The 19,313-nt window shown below is 39.8% G+C and overlaps 1 protein-coding gene across 1 annotated transcript; it reads right to left on the bottom strand.

Annotated features, from left to right (window-relative positions):
- Window positions 1–1,717: 1,717 nt before the first annotated feature.
- LOC104075797 (DNA repair and recombination protein RAD54B-like) lies at window positions 1,718–16,468 on the bottom strand. Its single transcript, XM_009576435.1, has 3 exons — window positions 16,331–16,468; window positions 15,458–15,632; window positions 1,718–1,731 (listed from the first exon to the last, which is right to left on the bottom strand). The coding sequence occupies exons 1-3, from the start codon at window positions 16,466–16,468 to the stop codon at window positions 1,718–1,720; spliced, it is 327 nt and encodes a 108-aa protein (XP_009574730.1).
- Between the last annotated feature and the right edge of the window lie 2,845 nt (window positions 16,469–19,313).

Genomic DNA, 19,313 nt, shown 5'->3' with positions numbered 1-19,313 from the left:
GTTCAGGAAATCTGCTTAAGCCAAGCCTGACCTACATAAGGCTTCAGACTGAAGATGATGAGAAGAAACAAGGAAAATACACTTTTGTACGAAGAGACCAGACATACGCAGGATTTAAAAACATAAAGGTTTAAAGATTAGCACGTTACCCAGCTAAAAATTACCTAATTTAGCTTGAGTAACAAGCTCTGACACATCTCCCTAGCTCTCTCACACGTATCTCAAACTGAAACCGCGCTCGAGATGATTTCACGTGTAACGATGTCCCCAAAAAAGCAACAATTGCTTTGTGAAACGCACTGAGCGTTACAGGGAGCGGGAGGCGAAGGGCGAGGGCGGCGTGTGTAGAGAGCTCCCTGACAGAGCCCCCGGCCGCCGCCGCGCTCCCCGGCGCCATTTGCATAATGCTGGTCCTGCTGTCAATCAGGGGCGGCATATCCTCCAGCCGGTTAGGTTACACTCAGGCGCGGGCTTCGCAGTAAAGCTGAGCTTCTCCTGCACTCGGCAGCCCGCTCCGGCTACCGACACGGGGGCTTCTTAAAGAGGCCGCTCCTCCCGGCGGCCGAGCCTCCGACGCCAGCAGGAGCAGCCGCAAAACGCCAGCGAGCCGGCCCCGAACGCCGGCGCTGAATCGGCTTTTTATTGTAACTTCGGCCCGCAGCTGTGCCCTGCGAACACACGCCTGCCTCGCAGCGCCTGTGCGTGTCATCGCCCTTCGGTCCGCCGGGACCGGGAAACGGCATGATCTAACGCCGGGGCTGCAGGCAATAAAGGCTACAGTCAATCGTGACAGATTTACTGAGTGCATTATAGCGTGCGGGTACTGGCATTTTCATCATATCCACCACGAAACAACCTACTTTTATAATAATACTTCCAGGCGTTCTTTCAGGATAAAAATCTGATTTTTATTAACAAGATGGGCATGCTGTGCGCGTGCATTTCTAATGCTTGCTCGAAAACGTATCACCTTAAACCAAGTCTTCACATAAAAATGCACGCAAGCCTCTCAATTTCTGTGGTCTAAACTAAATCAACAAATCGGAGAAAGAGAAAAACCTGCAGATGTAAGGAAAGGTGCTCTCAAATACAAAAAGCAAAAACTAAGTTTGAAAAATGACGTACACGACTGAAAGAGTCCGGAGGGTGGAAACAAACACCGTTTGAGATAGTGGCAACAGCTTCAAGCTTAACATGTTCAGCCTTGAAGACAAGGGAGCCTGGAAGGGGGGTGAAGGAAAGAAAAATCTAATTATAGTTTGAAATATCTTAAGGCTATAAAGATCTAGGTATAAACTTGTTTGCTCTAAGGGGAAAAAAACTAAAGCAGACACAAGCTGTATTCAAAACAAGAAATTCAAACTAAACAAAGGGAGACTTTTAACTGCTAAAAATCAATTAGAGTTTAGAACAACAAGCACGTTTGGCACCATTTCTGAGACTTGGCTTGTCTGTACCACCTAACAAAACTGCGACCAGTCCACTTCGCTGGAACTTCTTTCAAGCCAAGATTAAATAAAGCATTTTATAGTCTGAAGCCCATTACACTAGAATTTGAGAAACAAAATACTCATGTGGTTACAAGCACTGTATGAGAACCATCACTTTTAAACACCGAATCCCTCCCTATTTCCCCGCACTTTGCTCTTTACTAATATTAAGAGTAGAAAGCTGGTGGTTATCTTTTTTTTTTTTTTTTTAAAATTGATGCACTTGGTTATTCTTCAGTAACTGTCAAAAAAATAAAGATAAAAAAGGAATATGCCTCAGATAGTTTAGGCTGCTGGCACTATCAGAACTGAGTCAGAGGCGAGCCTACGTGGTACCTTCTGATGTTGAAGCAGTTGTGTAGTGCCCAGTCTCTAGACTTTTTAGTGACAAAAAGAAAGAAATCGGTGTTAGGTTGTGTGACTGCAGGCTCCTCCCCACGGACACAAAGAACACAGATGAAGTGTCAGGCAAGGAACCCCAATAAGCCAAATGAAAGAAACTGAGCCCTCAGTCCGGCTGCTCCCAGGGCTGTCAGAAACACGAGCAGCCCAGTGGGCTGGGGGTGAGACCCAGAGGGACGAGTCCACAGGAGAGGCTCTCTCTAGATCACCTTGCAGACTGAAGGAGGGGGGTTACTGCCCACTGGGGTAGGGGACTCATTATGAGATGCCAGGAAGAGTATTTTGGGATTGCAGAAGGCATAGTACAGGATATTTAGAGGAAGAACCAAAGGCAAGAAAAGGGAGAGATGAAAGTGGTTTGGGACAGAACAAGCACAGGAAAATACTGGGGAAAAAAGGGATAAAAGGGGCCAGGTGCATGTAAACAGGTGGCTGCTCAGGACAGTTGTCCAGTGCCTGATCACTGCAGTTTGTCCTATCTTCTTGTTAAACTACACTTACAACTATTTTCCTGGGTGAGGGGAATCTCTGCTCTGTGTGCATGACTGCACGGATGTGTACACGCCAGCAACTGGAGTTGTACCACGGGTTACAGAGGCCCGGGTGCTTGGGGTGACAGCAAGCAGAGAGGCCGGAGCCCATGCATACTGCCTTGGTACCTATGTCAATGTGTGATCGCTGGCAGACACCAAGCCAGACTAGCCAGCAAGTTGGGTAAGAGGCTTGGGAGCCAAGAACTGGAGGAACCATGAGTCCAGGCCAGATACTGGAGAGACCAGAAGGTCTGAGATTTGGCTACTGGAGGGACCAGGACACCTGGGGACTGGCCACTGGTAAGGTCATAAATCCAGACCAGCTGCCAGAGAGACCCAGTGCAGGTTTGTGAGGCAGCTGGGAGACCAGGGGATCCAGGGACCGGCTACTGAGCAGAGTAAGAGTGTAAGGCCACTTGCTGGAGGGATCCATATGGTATACGTATGTATTTTCCACAAACGGGCTTTCATCCCAGTCAGCCAGTGAAGGTGAAGGATAAGGCCATTGATGCTGCTTGTGTTTGTGCGAATGCTATGTTTTCTGTATGGCTGGCCAAATATATGTATAGTGTGCGTGCATGCGTGCACGCCTCTTGGGAATACATCAGCCTCACTGCAGGCTGGACTTGGCTACAAGGAGCTGCAGCAGTCTCCTCTATACTGGGCTACCAGATGCAGCAACTCCTAATGTAGACCTATTTAAACTTGTATTACTTCATCACCCTACTGCTTAATGTTGCTAGAGAGACCAAGTTTCCACACTAATGCAATTATAGCAAAATACCGCTACAAAGATTTCTTTTGAGCAAGTGCCTGAAGGAATCAGTCTGAATTACATATTGTTCTGCAGGAGTGTAAAATAACTCTTGTAAAAACGAAGCTGGCTGCCAACCAAGATTTTTTCCTTCTTTTTTTTTTTTCCTTTTTAAAATAGCTCTGCTCATCAGCCTAAGGTCATATCAGTACTTGGATGAGAAATCACAGAAGGTGAGAAGCCTGGATATTAATGTTACTTATAGACTTCTTTGAGCTAAAACAATAGGTGTAGTTCCAAGACAATTACAAAAAAAGAAATGTTGCTGCAGTTCACCCTTCATCCTACACCTTACACCAACACCAGCACTTATGCAACACAGTGCACAGCCAGTTCAGGGAGATGATCCAACTACAGACTAATCAATTTCTTTTTTTTTTGGGGCAAGCATAGAGTTTAAAGATTGGTTTAAGTCAACATAAATGTGGGACATTGCCAAAACAGGAATTTCTGCCTCCCCCCAACGCTGTCATGTTCCTGCTCCTTCACTGTGCTGATATGAGCACTCAAAAATCTTTTGAGCAAGTCAGATCAGGGAACTGATTTATCTGCAAATTAATATTTTTTTCTGAGCTGGGTTAATTTTAACCACCAGCAGTTCCCTGACCCAGTATGCCACAGGATAAACAACTCGCACAAAAGAAATACATTTTAAAAGCTTCTTCAGACTCTATCTGGATCATTTTAGGAATATGGTTTGCAATGCACCCTGCAAAAACTTGTATTAGCGTAACTGAGGGGACAGCAAACCACAGGTAGCAAGGAGGAAATTCTGGTCACTGCTGAAGAAAATAGTCATACATGCACCCATCATGTCATTTCACTGCCTTCTATACCTCCTGTTTTAATCCTATGTGCAAGGTACAGCTCATTATTCCTTCGTATTTTCAAGGTGGAATTCACTAATCTACTCAGAATTCTGAAAAGAAAAAAGGCTTGGATTCAGCATTTTTTTTTAATTTACTTGATTCTTTCCTCTAAAAAAACTAGATGCCTCCCAATTTAAATGTTAATATTTAAAAACGCAGTTTTCAAGTGGATGAAATCTTTGTAATTGGAAGTTCATGAAAAATGGGAGCTGTGAGAGTAGATCAGAGTATTTTTCTAGGGAAAGGAAAATTAGCATGATTACAGGTTGCAGAACTACAGCAGTTGGCAAATAAGACTCAAAACTACAGGTCACAGGTAAGTTCAGGTTTTTGCTGTGGAAAAGTCTAGAATTAATACCAAAAAAATGATATAAATAGTACATCTTGGAGAGCTATCAAGAGATGAATGAATCACAGCTATAATACAGTCAGGGATTAAAGTAGCCAAATGACTATGAATTGCTGAAAAAGCTCAATGGACCCAAATTTTACAAGTGACATGGCCAATAACTGCATCAAGTGGCCCATGTAAATTTAGGCACATTATGAGACAGAACACCCTGTAAAGGAGAATGTCTTAAATCGGGGGGGCATCTTGGATGGAGGGAGAGGAAGGATCCTTTGTCACACAGAACTGAGGAAGAATCTCTCCATGACAGACTTAAAAAAAAAAAAAAAAATCACTATAAGGTACATGATTCAAAGACAAAAAACATCTGAGATAATTAAGGATGCCCTAAGAAAGAACGTATCTTGAAAGATGTAGTTTGGATTAGACAGCAAATTTGAATGTTGAAGGGAATGACACTGGCTTAAGTGATTCAGGCTGGGACCTTCTCATGGAAAAAATATCAAATCAACAGATAAAGGATTGCTAAACTCTGGGAAGGTGCTCTGCCCGCAAAGTGGTAGTCTCAAAATAAGTCTGAAGGACATCTGTTCTTATTTAATAATGTGCAAGCAAACTCGCTCTGCAGAGACCTGGGTTTAGCACTTGCAATCACCTAGGAGCCTGAAAATCATAAGAACAAGAGGACGATTGCAAGATTTGAATCAAAGCTGAAGTGAAACCCTGATACCCCTGTGCTTATGAGAAACTGCAAGAAGATTCAGCAGCTAGGATGGGCTATGTTACACATCACTGAACATACTGGCAGTATATTGGGGTATACTGGCAGCGGAAACATTTGGCAAGTATTGAGGCAGTTGCTCACTCTTGCAAATGAATTTGGCAGCTGCATAAGATGACTTGAGAGCGTCTATAGGTAGGAAGGGCTGCAAAAGTTCCATTAGGTCATCATATAGTCCTCTTTACTGATATGACAGCAAGACAGTGCCAAGTCATTCGATCTCCCTGTCTTAAGAGCCTGCTGCAGCAAAGGGTGGGTGAGAAAGTTTTCAATCCAAAGGTCTCTCATAGACCTTTTGTTTCATGGGTAATCTCCAAAACTAAGTGTTGCAGGCATTACTCATTATGGAGAGGGTTGAGGATGACAAAGTTTTGTGAACCAAAGTTGCAAGACGACTTCACCTGGAAGTTACAGTGCTTAAATACATTCTCTCCGGACTTTTTAGAAATACTTTTAGATCATTTAAGTTGTGTTTCAAATAGCTTTCTCATTCATTTGATTTTTTTTTCTCATCTTCATCAACGCTTTCACCATCAATTTTGCACTTTCTTGTTCTTATCCTTGCTGTACCTGAACCTCTCAGACCACTCCTTTCCTTTCTCCTGCACAATTATTTCTAAACATTTCTAAACCTCTGTCCTGCATTGGGGGCAAGGAGAACAAGGGGAAGCTTTACCTCTTTTTTTCTGCATCTATTTCTGTGTTCACCATCTAGCAAGTATTAACTTCTAACATCTAACAGTCAGTTCTTGCAACTGCTGCAAGAACAAGGGTGCATGTATCTCATGACAAGCACAGAAAACACAGAAGTTAATGATATAATTATTACCTTTACACCACTTACTGAAACTAGCCTGAATTACACATCGCCTACTCCAGAGCTCTTATCAGCTAAAATTCCAAGCATAAAAGCTAACTACACTTCTGTCCCCTCTGCTGATGTAAGGCATTCCCTTGACATTTAGCCCATTGAAATGGGAAATATTCAAATTAGACAACTAAAATGAACCCCATGCCAAATTTTAAAGAATTTATCTTCATCTCAGTCTGACATTCCAGGGCCCACACATTCAGATCTGTAACCATCCTTCAAACTAAGTTTGGCTTAAAGCTACAGGACTCTAAATTATAATATTAAGTGACTATACAGCACCATGAATTAGCTCTTCACTTTCTAAGTCACGTCCTTAAAAAAAGAAAAGCTAAGAGCACCATTCTTCACAAATTCAGAAGTGTGTCCAGTTCCTAATACATGCTGTATCTTCTCTGATCCTCTCTTCCAACAAGCTTTTTGATGACTCGTCAGAAGCAGCTGAGAAATACAGAAAGATTTAAAATTATGATTTTCTCAGGCTATTTTGCTTAAATTCTTAAATCCCCATTAGCAAGATAGCCTCTAGAAAAAGAAATGGTGTAAGAGAAGCCAAGTTTCTGCAATTCTCCCATCTTTTCAGAGAGATGAAAATTTTTGAGATTATGCTTTTAAATACTAACCTCAAAATACTTCCCCATGCACTATTCCCTGCATTTGACATAGGGGCAGCTTTCTCCATTCTTCTAATTTTGCTTAGCGGGTATTTTGAGGATAGTGAGATAATCATCTTACCATTATCTTGTTGATTTTAGGAAAGTCATATTGTGACAAAGCTTTTGTTTCAGGGGAAGACTTAAGGCCCAAAGCCAAAAACTGGGACTGAACTCTAGTTACGCTGGCATGGCAACAAAGGGGATCCAAACAATGAGCATAGCCACAGAAAGATTTGGCGACTATCTTTGAAGAGATCCAGGCCAAGTCTGTAATAATACTCATGATAGCTCAAAAAAACCTTCCAGTTCCCTTCAATAAGGCATTTCTTGTCCCTCCACATGATAGCTACATTCTCTCCATCTTCCCTTAAATCCACCTTTGTATCTATTGGGCTGGGAGAGGAAGAAACCAAACCCCACACCCCAAACCAAAGGGTGGGACAGTGGAAAAGAAAAGCAGCTGAGAAATTTAGAATAGCCATGCATTTATCTTTTGCCCATCTTCACTCCTTACACACACACAGCCTGATAATAAATTTTGATAACTGGGAAGAAAATAAGAAGAAACTATGTGTACAACTTCCCTTAGAATGAATACGGAAACTGAAAGAATTACTACTGCTAAACCTGAATCCTTGGAAAATAGTCTCTATACAGAGTATTTGCTAAGTTCCTCATTTTTAAAGTTACAGTATTAGATTATTTCATTTTCTATATATTGCAGACTATATGCTGTATGTTTGCATGCAACTCCCGGGAGCTAAATGATAATAAATATATTGGGATAGTAAGTTCATTTCCCAATACATCCCCTGCTGCTCCTTGGAACAGGGAGTTTCCTTTATATCTGCAGTTTCAATATTAGGTCTCTGCCTCTGCACAAGAAAGAGTATTTAAATCTTTTTATCTTGTTTACAAATGTTAATTTTAAATAACTTAACAAGTTTAAAGAAAAATATATAAAAGATTATTATCTTTACAAGCAGCACCGCTCTCTTCAATAGCAGTTATATCACCACTCTAAATAACCTAACAAAATTTATATTTTTTTCATTGTAAGGAAGCAACAACAGTTCTGTTCAATAAGCAAGTTACTACTGCAAAACTTTCACTTTAATTCCTCCAACTTTTTGGAAAATGTGGAATATCTTATATCTAATATAAGTCTGGTTTTCTTTATTTTCTGACCATGTAATACACTTCTGATTTTTGGTTTCCTTCCCCTCTCCTTCATTATCTCCATTAGTTCAAATACAGATATCAGAGCACACTTAACTAGGACAAATGAAAAGGGTATTTCACTGTCAATTCACTAGCCTTTTCTCAAATGTGTGAATATCCTGGTTATATCATCTGTCATTACGTAAAGCCTAGTTATTCACATGACAGCAAGATATGATCATATCAAATTATAAATTATGTTGTACTAACTCTGGAAATATCACCCTAGAATTATGCAAGTCTGGATTTGTTTTACAGCAACCTATTATACTGCATTGCAGATGGCTACTCCATCTAGAAAAGCAGCTTTGCGGTCACTGAACATTGTACGATATGCTGCCTTTGGTGGTGTAGCTGGTTTAAGTTCCTTCTTCCTATCTCACTCTTGGTTGCTAATTCTATTACCACAGCGTATCTTACCGCTCAACTGGTGGGCAGCCCAAGTTAACACTGGTTAGGGATCTGAACTTCTTCAACAGGCTAGTGTATTACCTAAGCATACAATATTCGTTTGCTTGCTTTCTGTCTATGGCAGCTGACTCCAAGTTATCTCACTAGTGCTACAATCCAGGAACGGTTTCTCCCCTGACAGACTTTAAAATTAAAGAAGTAGGGAAGTCATGGCTGCTGCATTTGGTGCTTCTGAGCACAGAAATAGAAGCCCTTGAAGACAGTGTTCTATTCAGGGTAGATAGTTCTGGTCACTACCACACAGAAGGTGATGAATCTATAGGAAGAGGAAAGGAAAAAAAAAAACCAACAGACCCAAAAAAACCAAAACCAAAAACCCCTGAAGAGTCATGAGAACAAGCAATGACAGATGAGTAAAGAACCTCTCTCTTTTTTTTTCTTTTTTGTTTTTTTTTAAATTCCTGAGAGTTTTGAACACTTTAAGATTACAGTAGTAAAGTTACTTTGCTAAAATACTGTTCCCTGCTTTCCTATCATACCATCTCCATGCATAACTGAAAACAATGCATGGCCACAGCCAAGGGGAGACCTGAGTGTGAATAATCAGCTGGGGAAATGCTAGGGAAGGTCTTATTCCAGCAGCAAAGTAGAAGACATCATCTCACATCCCAAGGAAGAGCACCAAGCAAAAGGTGTTGTCCTGAGGAGATGCCAGAGTCTCAAAGCTGCAGACCAGAAAACGCAAGCCATCTAGGGCTAAATAATCACAGAAGTCTCAGTGAGAAGTCTACCTGCAACACATTGACTGCTGTGCAGTGAGGTACTGGGCCAATAGGTGACAATTTACATGTATACCTATCATGGTTGATGTATAAATGTACAATTCTGGAACCAGTGTCAGATCAGAGATACGGACAACTTATCTTCTGATACATTTACATTAGTCTAGTTTTCTTAACCAATCCCCATCTTCTGAGATGAACTGACCAAACAGGTACAGATGACACCTAAACAGTAAAGAAACTATCCTGAATTTAGAAACAGCTTGTCTATTCATTTGTCTATTCACTATTATAGACTATTCTGTCTATAGCACTGCAGGGGCAAGGAGGTCATTTTAAATCATAAAGAGCTAGCAAAGTAATTTGATACTATTTTGAATAAGAAGTGATAAAATTTACCAACTTGTAAAATCTAACTTGCAAACAATGCTGTAATAAATTATTTGCACTCAGGCATCCAGTAACTTACAGTACTTAGTTATTATTAAGAGCTTTATGCTTATGCAGATGTTTATGCAGTATCTTTTACCCAAAGACTTAATTGCTTTACCAACATAAAAATATTTGAGGGGCCTACTGAACTGCAGCTATTCATACAACTCTACCACTAAAATAGACAGACAGTAAAAATGCTCCTGACTGGAATATCTTTTCCAGTTGAATCTGTGAAGTGCAATAATAGAAATGAATGCAGTAACAGAAATTACAATTAATACTTCTACTTTTGCAGATATCCAAGTAATTCTAGCAATAACATGCTTCATTATGAGATGTCAGGCCTGAATGTTTTTAGTTGGGTTATCTAGAAACCAAAAGTAGGCAGTTAGACTGAAATCAGACAATATGACAAATCCTGAAAATAACATTTTTTAATCCTTAATGATTAAAAGCCACAGACAATTGATTGCTACTGTCGTAACTGAATGAAAAGTGAATTTTCTCTTATAATACTCAAATTTATTGGTTAAGAGGGTTTTTATTCATATCAAGTGACAGGAGGTATCAGACTAACCTGTAACAATGTTCTAGAAAGCTGAAGGAGCCAACAAACATTCCTATTATGAAAATAAAACTGATTTAAATGAGCGAAGAGTCTAAACCTTATAGACCAATGTACTCAGTAAACATTAACATTCCAGAGAAGATAGAGAAAATATATTCAAAACTATATGCAAATAATAAATACAGTTAATATCATAGGCATGAAAAACATTCAAAAATATCTGTTGAGAGACATACGGTGAACACATTAACCCTGTTATGAAATACAGTTACAATCTGTCTGCCTTGTTAGCTCAAAGACAGTATTTGAGTATTAGTTCTGACAAAGTTCCTCTAGGAAGATGCATTAACAGATGTTAGTGATGGATGAAAGACAAAGTACTCCTGAACCAAAAACCAAACAGGAGGTGAGCTGTAACAGAATGAGACTCTATATGCAGCTTTTCTGTTCACCAACATCAGGTTCAAACAATGAAATCTCAGTCCAACTAGAATCTTGTGTCTAAGTATGCAGGTGAAAGAGCTATTCACTTCCACACACGATATAGTAAGCCCAAAGGAAAAAAGAGCAGCATTCTCCTAGATTAAAAATACCAACAGAAAGCAAGCTGTAAACTCAGATAATAAGCATAAATTAAATTATGTATGTTTTATACAAATTTTAAAAAAATATTAAAAACATTAAGTTGAAGAAAGCAGTGTAGGTAAAAACTTCAGTTCTGGCCAATCCTGCTTACTAGCAACATTGACGAGATACTAAGTATAGTTCAGAGATCTGCCTGTCCATTGTTTCTTCAAATTCAAATTATTTGTATTTTTTTTGTTATTGCTTATAGGTCCTCAGAATGTAATGAGGACAAGTAGAAACCAAGGACTTTTAAGAGCTGCCATAATATCCTTCTAAACACATTTACAATTTTGTTTTCAATTACTGTTAAATAGTTTAGGAATGTTAAAGTAACTTTCAGTTTTAAAGAGCGTGCAGACTTATCTCATAGAATTCTCTGGAGGCATGTGAGAAAAAGCACCAATGACAATGTCAAATAAATTATCTCCCCTCCACACAATCTATTGTCAGTGTCAATAAGTACTATATTCTGAATACAAAACAAAGGTACCCAAGAGATTGCCATGCTCTTTGCCTCTTAAAAACAAGCAAACACTGATTCGTAAAGCAGGAGTAAAGTTCATTTTCCTACAAAGATATGTATTTATGGGAATACATTATTTTCCAGTATTCACAACTCATAATCACAATTAGTAAACTGCCTGTTGAACAGCATGTTCAATGTCTTACAGTTCAAACCTGGATATCACCAAATCTGTCTTAAAATTACAACACATAGATAGGTTTCACTCAACAACAGTTGCTACAATCTTATTAAAACATCTTTAGAAATATCTCATCTCATAGAACTTCAGAGTCCCTTGCACTTTACTTTTATTAGTGAAATTTTAGGAAAAAGTTTATTTTGAAAAGAACCCTAGAAAAGTAAGTATTTTTTAAGCCAGATATGCTATAATTTTTAGATTGATGCTATCTAATCAAATCCTCACTTGTCTACTCCAGGAAATGGACACCATGTGTCAGATAACAAGTTTTTTTGAAAGAATGCGCAGCATTTTTGGGGCTGGGTTTCAGAAAGATTAGCTCTATCAACAGTGCAGTTGTCCAGTGGTCCACAGGTGTTTCACAAGAATTTCAATGGAAACTGGGGTATTTATTTACACATTCCACTGCTGCACTGGAAACCCAAACACAGCAGCTTTGAACATGATATAAAGCTAACAAACAGTTTATCAGCTGCATTAAATTATATAGAGACAGTAAACCAAAATAAGGTATACACACAGACTTTTTCAATCTTTAAATTATTTTAATGCCCCTTTAACAGAGAAGTCTTCTTTGGTTGAACAGACTGGCAGTCAGATATAATTCCATTACAATATTAATTATAATAAAAAACCCAAACTGACTCTGGCTTTCACGACTAGTTTCCATTACTTCTGAATTTCATACCAAAACCAACTTTGACAAAACAATTTCATTTCACACTACAAAGGAGGTTATGGTTTACACAATCTACGTAATTGCTACATTAGCTGTAATGAATAGCAGACAAAAGTGACGTAAAGGCAGAAGCTGTCTTGGAAAAATCTAAGTTATTAGGAAATTACTTAAGGTTTAATGGACCCTCGATGCAGGATTGTTTTCACAGTACAGTGCTTGCATCACCAGTGAAGCTGATGACCATAACTAACATTGACATTAGATAACCTTATTTTATACCACATTTCATCGCAGCTTTACAAAGACTTGCAGGGTTAGCCCCATTCTACAGACATAGAAAGGCTTTGGCACAAAATGGCTTGTTCAGTCACTCAGAAAGGTAGCAGCACAACATCAACAGAAACAGCTCACCCAGTCACACTCTACAACTTCTTGGTTATTTTTCTAAAGTCATCACAGAGAATCCATACCAGCTGCACCCGGAATTCATTATATTGAAAAAGCATTTAGTATCTTTTCCACTTCACAACACTTTTTGTTGGGAAGACTGCTGATTTCCCCTCCAGGCCACAGGAAGATTATTTTGGAAATAAATCCACTAGTTATCTTTCAAGTGCACTGTTAGACAGAACCAGCAGACAAATTTTTGCAGATGTACCTATAGGGAAGCAGGACCACTCAAACAACTTGTCCCATACACACTGAAAATTTTCTGCAAGTATGAACATCATCAGAAGAACTGGAAGTAACAGCATGCAGCAGATAAACACAAAAGCCATAAGACCACAGGGACTTAAGACATATAAGGAGGCTGAATTTTCCCACATTAGATCTGCTAAACAGAATGCATATACTCTGGGTCACCGAACATGATAATGGCACCATCCTCTTAGGGCTATCACAGGGGACTGATCAACCCCTATTTTCTGGGGTGAAACCCAACAAGAAGAGTCAATGGAAAGGGCTCTCCAGAGTACCTTACAGAATGAAGGGGGTTGCTGCCTACTGGGGCCTGGAACTCAAAAGGTGCTACAGGAGCATTTGGAGATAAAATAAGGCTTATAATGAAATTTTTAAAGGGAAAAAAAACAAAGGCAAAAGGGACAGGGACAGATGAAGGTGGTTCAGGAAGGAGGGCAAAAAGGGGCCAGTTTAAACAGGTGACTGGTGAGTACGCTTGTCCAGCAATGCTCTGCACCCTATTGCCACAGTCTGTCCTATCTTCTTACTAAACTACACTTATAAATATTTTCCTGGGTGAAGAGACTCTATTCTGCATGCATAAGCATGTATGGAAGTGTACATGCCAGCAGCTGGAGCTGCTGCAGCTGGACCATGTGGGTCATAAGGCCCAGGTACCTGATGTGCCAGCAAGTGGAGAGGCCAGAGCCCATGCATTCTGCCTGGGTACATATGACAGTGTGTGATTGCTAGCAAAGACCGACCTGGACTAGCTGGCAAGTAGGATAAGAGGCTTGCGAGCCAGATATCAGAGCAGCCATGAGTCTGGGCCAGATACTGGAGAGACCAGAGGGTCTGAGAGGGACGAGGAAGTCCAAGCGAGTTACTGGAGAGACCAGGGTATCTCGGGGTCGGCTATGGGTAAGTCTAGCTACTAGAGAGACATGTTCGTATGTACGCATCTCTTGTGCACAAGGCAACTGGGAGACCAGTGGATCCAGGAGCCAGCTACTAAGTAGACCAATTACTGGAGGGACCTACAGTGTGTTTACCTGTGGGAGCGCAGGTTTGAGTACCAGCAACTGGACTGCGAGCTGTGGGCCTTTGTGGTTCGCATGCCCACGTGCCAGCAGCTGGGGTATTCAACAAATCAAAGAGCCAGCTACTGAATAGACTGTGTCAAATCAGTTACTGGAGGTATCTATATTCTGTGTGTGGGTGTGTATATCTATAAATAGATACGTGTATATTCATTTTCCACAAACAGGCTTTCACCCTGATCCGCTAGAGAGGGGAACAGGACGTGTCCATTGGCATTGCTTGTGTTTGCGTGAGTGCTGTGTTACCTGTCTGTGTTGGCCTATGCTACCAGCCATGTGTATATGTATATATGTACTGTACATATGCGTGCCTATTGGGAATACATGCTCAGCCTCACTATAGGCTGGACCTTGGGACACGGAGCTATGGCGACTTTGCTTCTATCGGGCTTCCAGATTTAGCAGCTCTTATCACAAACAAAATTAAATATAACTTTGTTAAAGCCTTCTGAATTATAATTCCAACCATTGTGGAATCAAGGTGATAAGCAGTCATGAAATGCTCCGTGTAATGAGTCTGGAGGTTTAAAAAAGTATTATCAATTAAATGAACCCTAAAACAAAGATCATTATCAATGTAATCACTAATGAGGAAACAACAGCGAATTAACTCTAAGACAGATGTTGAAATGCCTGAGCTGGCTCCAAGAGGAGTGATTTGCATCCAGCAATGTTAGTAACCCAGTTGAAGTGCGACGCTTTCAAGATGCTCTCAGCTCCTGAGGTCCTACACCTGCATTCACACAACACAGAACGTCCCTGCACTGTATCTGTGGTCAGGGCACAAGAAGAGTGGGAAACGAAGACACTCACCCCCACAGAGTTGTTCAGGTCCATCAAAGTGCATTTGCTACAGTTCAGACACTTCAGTATCTTTGCAGTGCTTACCACCTAGCTTTTCACAGTAATATTCATTACCAAGGGTAACAAATGAGTAAGTGCACACACATGAATGAACAGAGCCAGTTCTGCTCTGATGCTGCATTAGAGTTAGCAGCCCATACTTGAACCTTGAGTGCCCACTGGAGACACTGAAGACATCAGCTCAGATCTCGCACTGAAGAAGAGAAACCCTCATGAATTCTGAAAAACGTGACTCTACTCAGAGTGGTTAGCATTCTCTGCATAAGGCCAACAAGGTCTCCAAATTACAACGCTTTTCCACTATTTAGGGTATCCCAGCTCTCGTCTTGATACTACTCTGGATTAGAGTGAGTTGACTATAGTTTTCTTCTGGAAGACACACACCTGAATGGCGGCACTACCAACTGGCTTCTACAATGTCAACTTTTTTTCCTTTTCTATTTAAAAAAAATCATTTAATGTTTGTTTCTTTCACTCTCTACCCAGTAGAACACCAAATAATGCCACCATTGCATGACTCTAATATTAGAATTTCCTAAAAGTTTAGTAAGTAGCATATCACTCATAAGCTTTAAAATTCTCTTATGATACATGGCAGTAAATAAGAAAGAGCTTCTTACCAGCTTTGGGTGTATTTCGTGTTTTCATTTCCACCTTGCTACACTTATTAACGCTGAAACATGCTTTTGTAGTCTTTACTTTTCCAGTTGACTCCACAGACTGTGTAAAGTTTGCATTTTGATTCTGGCCATATATTTCACAAAGCAATGAAGCACTCTCCTCTTTCTCTTCTATCTGCAAAAGAGAAACAAGTTCACAATAGCATTTCCTTCACGCAGTTGAAGAGAAATGCAGAAAATAGCAGCGAGAAGGGATCTTAATAGATGCTAATCCTCATTATCAAACTATCTACATAAATATATACATCTCTAGACAAATATATGCATCCCAGTGTTCACAACAAAAAGCGCATGCACACAATACCAAACAACACTTGTGCAAGTAGTTAATGAATTGAATTTAATAGAAGTCTTCTGTAAATAAAATCAATAAAAATTGTGATGCTTTTTTTTGGTTGATATTAAAGGTTTCAGAGAAAGTTCCTTGCAGCAAAACTGCAACTTGATGTACTTGCATTTCATTACTAAGTACCTTGGTTTTTTAACTGCTTTTGCCAAAGCACTCCAAACATTTGAATCCAACAAAGCCCACGCCAAGATGCAATCCATACTTCAGCTACACTGGAAATGTATTGGAGCTCAATACTAATTGATTTTTTTTATTTGAAAAACATTTTTCTGCATCCACTTCACAAGAGTGAAGAGAAGCCTACCTGAGAAGCAAGATCAAATGCAGTAAAAGCAAAGGCATCAAAATCTATTCTGAACAGACTGATTATTTAAGCAGAGATTGTTTGTGGTGAGCTCAGATGCTATCTTTTAGTAACAACACTGTACAAACAAATACACTTTTTAGTGCACTGTTCAGTTTACCTCCTTTAATTTAATTCCTTGGTCCGTCTCCTTAGTTTCATTCTTGAGACAAACTTTGATACTTTTTCCTGGTGGTATAAACCTTGGCTTTTTGGCTACATTTCCTAGCACTTGACTTGGAGCTGCTGATCGCCTCATATTTAGTTGTACTGCTCTGGAGGGTGGAGAGGAAGGAAGGAAGCAGATAAAGACAACTGTAGTCAGAATAGGCTTTAATTATAAAAATATATCCATAGATAACAATATAAGCACTATTTTAAAACAAAATAAAAGACAGCATAAAAGATTTTCAAGTAACAATCTTAATTCACAAGCATAGTACAACTTAAGAAAAAATAGTATCACTGCAATGCTTTGTTTAAGTACCAAGAAAGATCTACTACAGCAAATTCTGCAGTTGAACACTTCCTTTTTCATTTGAAAAGCAGTTCTCAATAGCAAGAAACGCTCTGGAGATGTGCAATGTAGGGCTGCTTAACAAACTTACACAAGTTTATAAAAAGAAAAACAATTTGAAACAGAACTTACTGTTCTAAACACTTATAACTTTGAAAAGCCCATTATTAGTGCACAATGAACAACAAATGTTGAAGGTATGTTTCATATCTGGGAGTAGTATTTTGCATTAAACAGTCAATTATATTGGTCATTCAGATTCACTATAATAAGATTAGAATTCAGCAGAAAATTATCTCAAAATTACAGTGAAGATTATCACTCCATGTTATGTCCACTTGAGCATACTATAGGTTTTTCCTCAAAATATAAGACCATTATTCCCCTAAACCACCTCAGGACAAAACCAAACATACACCGATGTTAATATGACAAAGCATACTTGCAACCACTAAAATAACAAGTTATAATCTTAATACTTCAAAGTAGTAGAAACAAAACAAGAAAAGAAAATTCCAATAGAACAACCTAGCAGCTGGAATGATGAAGACAAGCACAGTACAGCAATTTATGGAACGTACTTTGGTTTAATTCTCCATTCGTACATGGACTGTTTATTTTAATGCCCCCCCCCAACTATTAGGTAAAAATAAACCATAATACAGGTTGCAGACACAAACTTCTCTACCTCTTGAAAGCATGTTTGCAGCCTGTTGCAACAGCCAGTGTGTTTCTGCACTTTTTTGACGCTACTCTGCTCTCCAGTGGCTTACTAGGGCACAACGACCTTTCTTTCCAAGATTTGCACAGAAGTAGCAACGGAGTACTATTAGAATACTTTGCAAACATGCAGGCACTAACGTGAATACTGCTATCTCCTTCATATCTGAACAATTAGCATATATATGATGCTGTTACTAGACATAAACCTTAATGGCAAAATGGCCTGAACTGTTGTCACTTCCATGGTGGCTGTTATTAAAAATACAAGGAAAGAGGTTTTTTAACTGTGTCAACAGCAGTTCACATCAGTTAGGCCTACTCAACAACAGTGTTAGCATATGAACTTTAGTTAACCCTATGCAATAAGGAGTAGCGTAGTTACTGTAACAGGACTATCTGCTGTGTAAACAACTGATAGTCACTGTGACAGCTGCAAAGGTGTCAAGAATCTTCCAGAGGAGCAGACTGCGAATGCCAGCGCTGACCACAGCCAGCTGCAGGTGCCATGTCAATTTGAACAAGTTCTCTACCCAATCCTGTAACGCATGGTGACACTTGGGAAGACAGCCCAGGACACCCCACAACTCTACTTGAGGACTACGCATAGCATGGCTGAACTGCTACACTAACTCTGCCCACTTCACTTCTAGAGCTTCTCACGCCTCCAGTGGAACAGGGCAGTTGTGCAATTCATAAATTGCATGTATCTGTGATTAAAGTGTTTCAGTTGCCAAATCCATTTGGACTGTCATTTGGTCTTAAACCATAAAAACAGACTCATTAAGAGATTTGCAATTTACTAAGAAATTTAAAGATACGACCCTTGATAACTCAGTAACTTCACTACCATTAAATTTAAGAACTTGTAATAATATTACCAGTATTGCCTACTTGTGTTTTTTAAAATGTAATATTGCTTCCAGCAATACATCTCTCTCTCTCTGTCTTCAAAATATAAGCTTTTATAAAATACAGTAAAAAAAATAAATAAATAAATAAATAAAAGGTTTATATTTTGTATCTTTACCATACTATACAGAAAAAAGGCCATTATGGATGTGCAACAACTGATTGATGCTAGATCTTTCAGATGGGATCAGAGTAGGCGTAGCTAGGGCAAGGAATAGCTCCACGCTACAACTAAATCAATTGACAAGCAAATATGCCCTTTCCTCTGAGACAGCCCCCAATACACTGAATCATTCCGTACTTGCAATACCGTTACGTATGGTTGCAGGGAAACGGCTGGAGGTAGTGAGAAAAGCACTGCTCCTGCCTTTTATTTGCAACCTAGCTAGACCAAATTAGATGTACCATGAAACCACATCCTAAAACGTCTCATGAATGCATCTGTTTTTGCAAGCATCAAATTTTTCTCCTTAAAGGTATCTTAACAGCTGCATTAAAATGAAACACATATACAAAGAATATTTCAAAATTCTACACGTGCAACTCAACACAGTATGCATGGAGTCCTGTTAAAGGCAGTTACATTAGCCATTTTAGCACAAATTTAGCAGGCTGCCCTCCTGAACATTTGAAGAGACATTCCCGGCATAGACGACCAGGCTAAATGTTTTTTGTAGGCAACTACAAAGATGGGACACAAGACTAACTTCTACTCAGTTAAACTGCAGGCAGGGAGTGCATCGCCTCGGATATCAGTAGCAGTGAAAAATCACCTCAAATGAGTAATAACTGTATGGATTTGGGGCAGGTCCAAAAAAGCAATGCTATTCAAATCGCTATTAGCCCAGCCCCCGGCCCACCCCGCCTCAGCCGCCCACTAACGGCCGGGGGGGTGGTGGAGGGGGAGGTCTCCCTGCGGGCGAGTACAGGGGCTGGGAGCGCCCAGCCGGCTCCT

The sequence above is a fragment of the Fulmarus glacialis genome, unplaced genomic scaffold, assembly GCF_000690835.1.
Source record: "Fulmarus glacialis isolate BGI_N327 unplaced genomic scaffold, ASM69083v1 Scaffold48044, whole genome shotgun sequence".
In the NCBI taxonomy this organism is placed as follows: Eukaryota; Metazoa; Chordata; class Aves; order Procellariiformes; family Procellariidae; genus Fulmarus; species Fulmarus glacialis.
The sequence above is the reverse complement of the archived record's forward strand: the minus strand, read 5'-3'. Positions and strand labels throughout refer to the sequence as shown.

Coding starts and splice junctions, on each gene's coding strand:
- LOC104075797 (XM_009576435.1), bottom strand. CDS start 16,468: ATGAGGCGATCAGCAGCTCCAAGTCAAGTGCTAGGAAATGTAGCCAAA. Junction 15,633..16,330: donor AAGGAATTAAATTAAAGGAG/GTAAACTGAACA, acceptor TCTCTTTTGCAG/ATAGAAGAGAAAGAGGAGAG.